The sequence below is a fragment of the Bombus bifarius genome, unplaced genomic scaffold, assembly GCF_011952205.1.
Source record: "Bombus bifarius isolate JDL3187 unplaced genomic scaffold, Bbif_JDL3187 scf7180000008199, whole genome shotgun sequence".
NCBI lineage: Eukaryota > Metazoa > Arthropoda > Insecta > Hymenoptera > Apidae > Bombus > Bombus bifarius.
Window position 1 is genome coordinate 1,222,470 of NW_022884505.1, and position 11,305 is coordinate 1,233,774.

An 11,305-nucleotide genomic window follows, 5' to 3' on the forward strand; every position below is an offset into this window, starting at 1 on the left:
AGTCCTACCTCGACTCGAAGCTTCGTTGAACTTTTTCCTTTGCATGAATAATCGTGAACGAAAGACGACACGAGCGGCACAAAAGAATACTGCAAACTACCTGGACATTTTTAAGAATATGCCAATGCTAAAACGATTAGGAATACGTTAGAATCCATAGCGTAGTTTCGATACTTTTATACAAATGAACGGAAAGTTGGTACGTTGAAAATTGTTAGCGTTACAATTGATTTTTTCAACCGATTTGATTTTTCTAGTATTTGGTCGGTTTCTTTCGATCCAATTCAAAAAGGTGAATTTTTATCGGATTTGGAGTTTGAAGTAAATCGTTCTTTGATCCAAATTGAAATGCGGCAAGAATTTATGAAATAAAAAATGGATAATTAAATCGATATAAAATACGGCATTCCAATTTTTTGATCGTTATTTTGCTAATCGATAAAATTAAGATGAGAGAAATGGATCAGTGAAATAGTTAGTATCCTTGGAAATGTGAACCATACTGATTTTAAATTTTAAATATTCTGTTGTGAAAATAAGATGAAGGATGTGTTTCGCCATGCGAGAAAATTGGAGCACTAGTGAAACACGTCATGGTTTAGATGTAAACACCGTTTTACCAGATGCTGGAAATAGTGTCTGTATACTTATCAAGATTTATCGTTTCTTTCATGAATATTACCTCGATCCTTTAATAGGAAAACTTTCCGTGTTACGCGAAACGTTCTGAAGTTTCACTGCTATTGTAACGAGACGCGACTGTCGCGATTATATCGATAAAATTTGAAATCTGCATAATCTGGCAATCTATATAAAAATTACAAGATATTTCCGACAAACATATATTTAGTAAAAAAACAACTATACTAAAAATAACTATAACCATCTTAAATATGTAACGAGTGTTAAAAATGATTCCAAATAATAAATAATCATAAGTAACAATATCTAGATAATTCACTATTTCAATACTTTTGTGATCACTACGAAATATATACTCGCATCAAATATCACGTAACTTCCAAAGAAATTCCAAAATGTCTCGTACAATGCACGTAATATATTCATAAAGGATTTTTACAAGGGTTTAAACACTTTCAACGGCTATTGTATACCGAAGAAAGTCATAATACCAGTTGATAAACACGTTACGCGAATCAATCTCTCATGAATATCATTTTATTCATAAATAAAACAACCGAACCGGACCACCAAACGATATCTGTTTCACCTTGGACACGTCCTTTTAATTCCATTTCCAATCGACTTATGCATGCGTCGCCGAACATTTTAAATCTGATTCCTTAATTTTCCATTCGGTGTGATCGTCTCGACGACTGCCGCGTTACATACTTACACATGCGACAGCATTTGGCGATTAAATATCGGCGCACGGCACCAACATATAAACATAAATATGTCGCAAGACGTATATATAAATGTTGGATAGAGATATCGTGACGCTTTATAGTACGATACGCGACAGCACGAGTGAGATCATGGAATTCCTTAGTTTCGACGTGAAGAACCGAACCCTTGCGTTGCGAAGGGCGGAAATACCGACGCCAGGGCCGAACGAAGTTCGAATCAGGGTCGCTTATTCCGGGATTTGCGGCACCGACCTTCATATATTGGAAGTACGTCGTCATCATTATGCTTTCTCTATCTCTCCATTGTCACAAGTCTGAAAACGCTTATGCAAATTTTATGTTATTCATTCATTTATTATTTTTTACTACGTAGCGTTTCCTTCGCGAGTTTCGACAAACTTTCTGCTTTTACGATATATTACAGCTGAACTATCGTTCACCTGAACGAAGCTTTATCGTTATTCTTATTTATTTAATTTAAAGTCGCATCGACTACAACTACGATCATTGGCGACTATTTTTATAAACGCTGATTTACCAAATTCTGTTCAATATCTTAATTTCTTTACAGAGGTTGATAATCTTTCTGTTGGAACGAGATCACCGGGGAGGATATCGTTAAGATTATCGTCGACATTATGTTTCTCTCCTTCAGTTGTTCTATATAGAACGCTCTATGATTACGTGGGTGATCGATAGCCTGACACTGCGGATGTCACATTTAACAGGACTGTTTTCCAGTATGTACATACGTGTCAGTTGAGTATGCCCCGATCCTATCTTGGTTATCGCGGTTCGTTCTTTACGGTTCAACTCTTGGCTTGTCTACAAATCATTAAAGTTAGAGATTAATTTATGCAGCGAGTTTATGTTACCGTAACTTTATATGATACGTTGCGATTCTCTCTGTAAATGCTTCGATACGTTTTACGATGTCCGATGGTTCTTCTGTGGAAACAAAGTTTCACTTACCACTGCTTCGTTATTACGATTAACTTCTTCTGGCTCGATTTGTTCATCTGAACGCGAGCTTCTGTTATGCGAACAAAACGTAATTGCAGGGATGATTGGCGAGCCTCTATTTTATGAACTGCAATTATATAAACTGTTTGTCTGCCGACGAGCACAGATAAATCGAGTTCTATTGTACTTACTTTAAACTATTTGATTCTCGCTTAAAATCTGCATCTCTCGCAAACGACAATATGTAAAGTGTAAATGTTTAACAACCTCTTTATACAAGTTTATATCGTTATATACGAAGTCTTATATAAGTCTCAGTTAAGGTCTTATTTACTGCTTCATTTCGTGCATTCTGTGCGTTCCTGCATCTTCAAATTTCCCCTAAGCGCATAAAAATCAGCAGTCTAATTACGTATCACGTTTCGTTGTACGACCTCACGTGTACACGGGCTTATTGGAAAAGTCATCTATTATATAAGGACTTATTTGATACAGTATACGGAAAAATGATTTATTATGTAAGGACATATTACGTCGGAGCACGTGAAATGTCATTTTTTGTTGGGCAGAGTGTCGACTGTATTATTCTATCAGGATTCTGATTAATTCAACTTTCAATCGAGTTGCATTTAATGCATTAAAATTTCTTTCATCGGAATACCTTTGTTTTATTTAACGCTAGAACCACCGAGTTGGTTAGTTGAAACGATCGCTATCAGATGTTTTATGTTTGCAATTACCACGAAATGCAAGTGTTCTTGTCGATATTAACAATTTACTTTTATCGAAGCAGAAACGTGATTGCAAATACTTGTTTCTTTCTATCGTATTGCTTTAATTCTATTTGACCGGGTATAACGTATTTAAACACACAGACGATCCACTTTTAAGAAAAAGCGAATAAGAAATTGCTTTCGCAGACGCTAATCGGATATGGACGCGAGATATACTGTCGTTACATGACAATAGTAATCTGTTTCTTCGCATATTTGACAAAAGAACGTTCTTTTTTTTCGTTTTCTTCTTTTTCTTTACTTCGTAAAGCAGACTTCGCTACGAGTCTCGTGCGCGGTTGCATTCCATGGTCGTGCCACGAGAATGTCGCATAATTTCTTAACACGTACAAGTATTTCAAGAGATAGAGGCTATGGCCGAGTGATATAACGCTCGCTTTTGACAAATATTCGCCAAACACGATAGCAACTGTACACTATGCACTTTATCGATCACACGCGTTGCCGTGCATTTAATCTCATTATACTGATTGGAATATTACCACGAGCATGGCAATAATTCTCGTTCTTTTTCAGGCGATCTCTCGTGATATGTCAATTTACAGTACAAAACGGTTAACAGAGAAAGTAGCCTAAAGAAATTTCCAGCGTTTATTTCTTTAAATTCTAATAAAATGCAAATAAAAAATTTGTACTTTTATAAGCAGTATTATCGTTGATATTTCCTTTTTGTTGGAAGCTTTGTAAAAAGCATAATAACTTTAATATCGATATATGCTGCCATATATTTCCATAATTTAAACAATTCTATCTTCGAGGAATAAAGAAAAGAAAAGGGGAAAATATCTTTAAACTGTTTCCATTATCAAGTGGCTGTAATTAAGCAACCGATGAACATATTTTGATATTTGATTCATCAACCATATATCCACGTTCTCTTGCTCTAAACAGTCAACTGCTATAACTTTATAATCTTATAATATTTTTGCATTAATTTTAAGGTGTAATAATAAAATAAAAATTCTATCGTTCAGGGATCATTTCCGTGCAAGAAGGAAGGCTTCCTGACTCTTGGCCATGAATTCTCGGGGACTGTCGACGCGGTTGGTTCCTTGGTAAAAAGCTTTAAAGTCGGCCAGAAGGTGGCTGTCGACCCTAACAGGGGTTGTAATACTTGCAACCATTGTCACGATGGCTCTTATCAGCACTGTCAAACTGGTGGCATAAACAGCACGATAGGAATCTTCAAAGACGGTGGATTCTCCACGCACGCTATCGTACCAGAAACCCAGGTCCGTTTACGTTTTCATTAAGCCCTCTACGGGTTTAAACAAATCCTTTGGAAAATCGTTAGACCATATTGCATATAAAAAATAATGAAACTTTGTCCTCTATTTTTCTCGCATGACTTCCACCTATGAGAGAAACGAAGGCTACTAATAAAATTGGGATTTTCCTAGCTTTTTTTAGCTTTGCTATACTTGGTCGTTTTAACGTACGACGTTTTACAATTTCACACGGCGAAAGAAACGAAAAATCGTACGAGAAGAAGCTCGTGAAATTCTAGATAGCAAAAAGATGTCTGATTATAGTTAAATCTTTTTTAACTTTCGTTATGAATTTCCTGAACAACCCAATAAATATACAGGGTGGTTGGTAACTAGTGGTACAAGCGGCAAGGGGGTGATTCTACGCTAAAAAAGAAGTCGAAAATATAGAATAAAAAATTTTTTTTTACTTTTTTTTCAATTTTTCCATCGAGACAACGATCTACAGTGAGATCCGTTATAACGAGACGTGATAAAGTGCACGCGTACCGAGCGAAAATTCAAAGTCGATTTTCTCGAAAACAAAGCCTCGAACGAAAAATTTGTATTCTATATTTTCGACTTCTTTTTTCGCGTAGAATCACCCCCTTTCCGCTTGTTACCAACCACCCTGTATAAATGTATAGAAAGAAGCGTAAAAGGAATTATAAAGTTGCACGAATTTCGAATTATTGTTATTCCTTATCGTTGTTGTTCATTTTTTAACTTTTTTCAGGTTCACGTAATACCCGATAGCATCGACTTGCAGCAAGCTGCCCTTCTCGAGCCTCTCTCGTGTTTGGCCCATGGATGGAAGAGACTTAACGGCGTTAGCGTTGGTAGTAACGTGCTCGTAATTGGCGCCGGAATCATTGGCCTTTTGTGGGCCTGCATGTTGCACTTACACGGTCTTAGGAAATCCGTGACGGTCAGCGAGCCTCAAGAGAAACGGCGGAAAATGCTGAACAAGCTCGGTAACAGCAACATAATTTCTTAGTTTCTAGTTACAAAATTATCTTCAATCTTAATCAATAGATAAATAGCACCATCGATTGGTCATTGATTTCAAATTTCATTGATATAATAGATTAATTTATACTGACGTTAACTAATGTATTACTAACGTTATAATAACTTAATGATTTTACCAATATAACAGTCAAATTTCGTTAGAATGAAATTCCAAAATGTTTTTATGACATACGCACAGTTTTACATATATATATAGAAATAGTTTCGTGAGATTTTGAATAACTAAATGCGTAACAAAAATTATGCTGTAAGAGACGGTTTGATTTTATTATTTATATTTATATTTGCCAGATCTTGATTTCGAAGCAAAGAGCCCGGAACAATTAAAGGAAACATACGACGTGGTGGTGGACTGTAGCGGTTCGGCTGCAGCTGTGCAAGCAGCGATTCCATTATTAGGATCAGGTGGCCGCTTATGCATATTCGGAGTCGCTAATCCCAACGCGAAATTCAGTATCGAGCCATACCAGGTAAGTTAATCACAACCGTGTATCATTGTGCTTCCATGCTCCTGACTCATTATTTTTCCACTAATTGTTTATTCATACAACGTCACGAACAGGTAAGAAGAAGTAATTAATTTTAATTTACTTCTCAACAGATCTACCTAAAGGAGCTGACAGTTTTAGGTGTAAACATAAACCCTTTCTCGTTCCCTAAAGGGTTGGGCTTGTTGCGTGCAATGGCCGATAGATATCTTAATTACGATAATTTAGGTATTAAAGTATTCTCGTTGTCGCAGTATCGCGAAGCTTTAGACAGTTTGAAGAAAGGCGAGATCAGTAAAGCAGTGTTCAAATTGTAAGCTTGAAAAATAATTGAAAAGTTCGTATGATTATGAAATCAATAAAATGGAGTCCTATTTTTTAACAGTGTTTAAACGCGTTTCATTATTCTTTGCCCTGGAATATAAATATGAAAGGATAAGTATTGATATAAAGGAACATGATTTCCACGCAATTCTCGTTTATTAAAATTCATATTAGTCTAGAAGTAAATATAAAATTGCAAACTCGTAAAAAGGTCATAAAAAAATCTTACTTATTTTGAGATTCTACGTAGCTCTGCACTTGTGATATGTGGAGAGTAAAAGGTAAAATAAGGAATATCTGTTTATAGAGATTCTCTTAGATGCCTAATTAGCTAAATTCATTAAATCTTGTTTCTTTAGTGATAGATTGAAATAATCAAAATTGATTTTCTCAATGAAGCTGTTTTGCGACATTCTTTATTATTTCCCCTTACTCTTCGTGTCACGCCCCCGGATGTGTGAATTGCCAATAATTCGCCCCGACATCGATAAAAATCCTCGTTTCTTGCAAACGCAAATGCTTCTGCCAATCTTCGCTTCTTCGTATATAAATTTCGTCAAATATTCTCTCGTCCCATACATTTATACAGAGCAAAAGTGCGCTATGTACTATAACTTTAATAACGAGGATCTGACTGCGGTTCAAAGTAGAAAAACCTCGTAAATTTTTCGAGCCTTAACGGTTGGCGGAAGCGGAAGCGAGGAAGACCAACACCAACGTTTTCGGGGCGACCGCAGTTCCGAGGGACGTTATAAATACTTTAAGTTAGTCCAAAAAAGACGAGAAACGATCCCTGTTATGAGTATGCAGTCTTTATGAGTTTGTTAACACAATAAGAAATATCTTAGTAGCGATCATTATAAATAATTTCATCTACAATATACAATCGTTGAACTAGATCTAGAACAAATTTTTACATGCTTTGTATCACGATTAAGGTATTAACATTATAATAATTCTTTTTCTATTGCCAAACATTGTGTAACAAGGCAGCTATAGAGTATTGTTATTGTTCGAGTTCTTCTAAATAGCGCGTTAACAAGAGTTCAACACACTCGAGACTAAGAACCTATGAGACCAGTCAGTTAATGTCGTGTTAGAACAGCATACTTTAAAGAATGTGTTTAATTTTAAGATCGAATGAAGGATGAATAATCCACAACCACAGCTATTAACATGTCAGAGTGAAAGAAAGTGAATCAAAGAAGTGAAGATTTTATAGTGTGAACAAAATTGATTGCATATATATCTGGCAGGCAAAAGAGTATAGGTCAAATTTTTGCCAACATAATGCTAATATTTTCTACATTGCTGTCTTTTGCTTAGGATTCTAACAGTACAAGTCAGTTTGACTCCCTTTCCGCTCTTTTATCTGAAATTTTAATATACAAAATTTAAGATCTGATTTTATATGACACATTAAATATTATAAGTGAAGCTGAGAAGCTGCAAAACTAATAATTCTAACTTATGCTCCTTTGCTCGCCCACCAGGGATACTATAGACATAAAACAGTATCTGAAGTGTTACTGGGAAGCATAAAGAATAAGATAGAGTAAAAGAGTGCAGATGATGTCATGTTAATGAATCATGCAATATACTAGTATACAGACTATGAGGATGAACCAGATTTATGTTTAGACGGTTCTCTTAAGGAATACTGAAAAAATTTATTATATGTAGTACTTACAGATAATTTTCTTATATTATATATGTGCTTTAGCAAAGTTATTCTGTTGTAGATTCTTCATACTTTCACAAACATAAAACAGGAATAACAATATTTATGTTCATGATTTCATAATTATCTCCACATTAATTGTGCTCATTTTTTTGGAGTATTAACCCTTTGTACTGGAAGTACTTCTCCCAGGCACAGATAATATTTGGCGTCGTTATTTAATCGACAAAAAACTCGGGTGTAGAGGGTTGACAACTATTATTCTACGCTTACAACTTATGTGGTGACTCATCACCTATCTAGTATGAAAAAGATTTCAATAACTATCGACCCACTATATGGGCTGTAACGCTTTTTAGACGAAAATAATTTTAAAATCTGTTTATCTTGTTCTTACGCTATTTAATTTCTTATTATAGCTGTAAAAATGTTAGCTGCCGCTAAGGACGGTCTTGTCAAAATATATCAGTCTCGAATGTGTCAAATTGTATGAATTGTACGAATTGAACTCCTACAAACTATGTTAAAAGCTGATATATGTTCGTAACATTATTATCAATCACTTTTTCACTTTTTCACGAATATATCAGTTGTGCTGATATATGAAAAAAGGCTATATATATATTTATATATATAAATCTCAAACTATTAGTAATATCATTAATTTTTTCGCTATGTATCACTATGTATCTTTCTAGAATGCTGTTTGTACCTTGCCAACATCTACTATATTGTTGGCCCCTAAAATTTTTAGTCTCTAATAATTATTCAATTTCATTATTCATAACTACAAAAATAATCATCTAATAGGAGTTAAAAACAAATTAGGCCCCTAAAGTTGTTGTATAAGTAATGTTTCTAATATCTATTCACAATGGTGAACCATAGTGCTATTAGCAACCATTTCGATAAGTTGCATTGACTTCCTGCCGCCCACTGAAGTCCGGGATAATTAATATTTGGCGTAGAAATTTCTGCAAATTTATAAAATTTGTTCATACATGAAATAGGGTAGATTTATATTACATTGGAATTGTGAATGCTAATGTGCAAAAGCGAGAACAAGTTGTCTCCAAAAATTAACATACCTCATAACAACTGTAATAAATAAAACTAAGACTACCAAAGGCCCTGAAGAAACTGGTACTACTCCAGCCCCATAATAAAGGGCTTGACCACAAGCTGGCGGACACACAGGGACAGTAGTTTCTGCGCAAAAAACAAGGAAACATCTAGAGCATGCTAACTACTAAACTTAACAAATGAATACACTGTAAATTAAAAAAAAAAACATAAGAGGATGAAATAAATTATACACAGAATTATAGAAGAATAACAAATAGATGTTATCAAATTATAGTATCATGCACAATCTATAAATGCATACATGTTTATCAATTCTACAATTTGATGTAACTATAATTACAGCTAGAAAAATGGAAGCAACATTTCATGAATGATTTATATTATTAAAATCGTACATATGTATATACGTATTTCAGAATACATACCAAATAATTCAACGCTTGTTTCTGCAGTTCCTAATTTATTAGCAGCTCTGCACACGTACTCTCCATATTGTCTTTTTTCAATTGTGATCACTCTAATCGTTGTATCAGTATATTGATCCGCGGTTGCAAAATGTGATATACTATAATGCTGATTATTAGACAATTGAACATCATCTTTTAACCAAACGATAGCTGGTGGAGGATACGCTTCTACATGGCATTCTAGATCCATGTCATATTGTAAGGCTTGACCAAGTCGTGGTCTTGGAGCTGTGATGACAGGAGCAAATTCAACTTCAACATTAATATTACGTCTAGCCCCACGACCTACTCCATTTTCAGCTACACAATAATATGTCCCACGATCTTCCTTACGAATTGTAGAAATTTTCAATGTGTTGCCACTGTAATATTTCAACTTGTCAGAACAGAATTCATATAAATGTCTAAAGAATAAGAGATAACAAACCTACCGATAAATTGATCCACCAGTTGGTAAGATGGCATTATTTTCTCTACGCCATGAAATTCTAGGTGTAGGAAAACCACCAGCATAACAGTCAAGCTGCACAGGCTGCCCTTCAGTGACAACCAGAGCTCTGGTTGAATTATCACTAATAATAGGTGGTCTACGAACTTGCAATTCAACATTTGCAGATACATAATTATTCAAAGATATCAAAATTTTACACTGATAAAATCCAGCATCAGTCTCTTGAATATCTTTTATCTGAAGTATGGATTATATTAATATTTAAATTACTCTATTAAACAATAAAAGCACAATATGTATTAAACATAATACCTGTAATCTAAAGGTAGATAGGGCATCATCATATTTGAGGGTAAATCTAGTATCTCTTATAATTAAAGTACTACCATGCGAAAGTGGTAATTGGTCATTAGCAACGTTTTTATTAATTTTTGTCCATACAACTGGAAAGTCAGGTGCATATAAAACTGAGCAACGGAACTCTACAGTTTCACCAATATCTTTAATTTGCTCTTGGGAAATATAAGATATTGTCGGTGTACGTTGACTTTTAACTGAAAAATGTGATAGTAATGTTTCTAGTTAAAGATGTTAATTTAATTAAATATAGTAACATTATAATATTCTATATCCTAATATCAAAATACATAGAGATGCACACATAGAGATGTAACATGCTATACATTCCGTGATTCTGTAGAAGTATCAAATTAAACTAATTGCGTGTAAGGGTGTTTTGTAAACATTGAATTTTGCATAAGGGTCGACGTAAATTCGCTTCATTAAGTAGATAAGAACAGATTTGTAGAAGCAGAACATTTATATTAAAAAACAGTACGTACAAAATGGCACTGCAAATAAATCTCTTTGTTCTTTACCTGCATATAAAAAGGCGAACGCCAAAAATGTATAAAAAGTCTTCATTATGACACACCCCTGTTGTAATGTTCCAGTAAAGCTGGAATAATAATAATCTTCACCTTTCTTCACCAATATTATTTCCACCTACTAACCTATGTTAGTAACATTTATAACATTAGATATCGTCGTCGACGCTGTCACACACCAGAAGTGTATAATAATGGAACGTAGTAATACTCACAGTACAGGTGTCTGTTGACCGAAAATAAATATGGCGAATGACGCTATATCTCTAATCAAACGAAATACCGTAACCGAAAGATTTAGAACGTATAATATAAATTAATGATATCAATTATTACATATTTATAACAGTTGTTTAAAAATTTTATTTTATTCTTACCTTATTTTTGATATACAATCTTCTATCGCAAATAGTAACAATTTTAATTAAGTTAATAGTTGTACACATGATTTATTATGTTGATTCAAAAATTTCTAATGCAGTCATATTACAGTATGTATAAAACGATAAATCCCA

The 11,305-nt window shown here is 34.2% G+C and overlaps 2 protein-coding genes across 4 annotated transcripts; one reads left to right on the forward strand and one right to left on the reverse strand.

Annotated features, from left to right (window-relative positions):
- Positions 1–1,424: 1,424 nt before the first annotated feature.
- Positions 1,425–6,281, forward strand: LOC117210047 (D-altritol 5-dehydrogenase-like). The gene is made up of 5 exons (XM_033452645.1): positions 1,425–1,637; positions 4,102–4,359; positions 5,111–5,348; positions 5,698–5,876; positions 6,008–6,281. Exons 1-5 carry the CDS (start codon positions 1,440–1,442, stop codon positions 6,209–6,211), a joined length of 1,077 nt encoding a protein of 358 aa, XP_033308536.1. The 5' UTR covers positions 1,425–1,439; the 3' UTR covers positions 6,212–6,281.
- A 1,582-nt stretch (positions 6,282–7,863) lies between these two features.
- On the reverse strand, positions 7,864–11,098 carry LOC117210046 (lachesin). 3 transcript variants are annotated; one of them, XM_033452642.1, is made up of 7 exons: positions 11,006–11,098; positions 10,782–10,916; positions 10,216–10,457; positions 9,884–10,140; positions 9,411–9,814; positions 8,988–9,108; positions 7,864–8,873 (listed from the first exon to the last, which is right to left on the reverse strand). In XM_033452642.1, exons 2-7 carry the CDS (start codon positions 10,825–10,827, stop codon positions 8,852–8,854), a joined length of 1,092 nt encoding a protein of 363 aa, XP_033308533.1. In that variant the 5' UTR covers positions 10,828–10,916; positions 11,006–11,098; the 3' UTR covers positions 7,864–8,851. The 3 variants fall into 3 exon arrangements, with proteins under 3 accessions (XP_033308533.1, XP_033308535.1, XP_033308534.1); XM_033452644.1 differs by lacking the exon at positions 8,988–9,108; XM_033452643.1 differs by lacking the exon at positions 11,006–11,098 and having other exon boundaries at positions 10,782–10,999.
- Between the last annotated feature and the right edge of the window lie 207 nt (positions 11,099–11,305).

Coding starts and splice junctions, on each gene's coding strand:
- LOC117210047 (XM_033452645.1), top strand. CDS start 1,440: ATGTTGGATAGAGATATCGTGACGCTTTATAGTACGATACGCGACAGC. Junction 4,360..5,110: donor CTATCGTACCAGAAACCCAG/GTCCGTTTACGT, acceptor AACTTTTTTCAG/GTTCACGTAATACCCGATAG. Junction 5,349..5,697: donor GAAAATGCTGAACAAGCTCG/GTAACAGCAACA, acceptor TATATTTGCCAG/ATCTTGATTTCGAAGCAAAG.
- LOC117210046 (XM_033452642.1), bottom strand. CDS start 10,827: ATGAAGACTTTTTATACATTTTTGGCGTTCGCCTTTTTATATGCAG. Junction 10,141..10,215: donor TATCTACCTTTAGATTACAG/GTATTATGTTTA, acceptor TCCATACTTCAG/ATAAAAGATATTCAAGAGAC. Junction 9,815..9,883: donor ACTGGTGGATCAATTTATCG/GTAGGTTTGTTA, acceptor GAAATATTACAG/TGGCAACACATTGAAAATTT.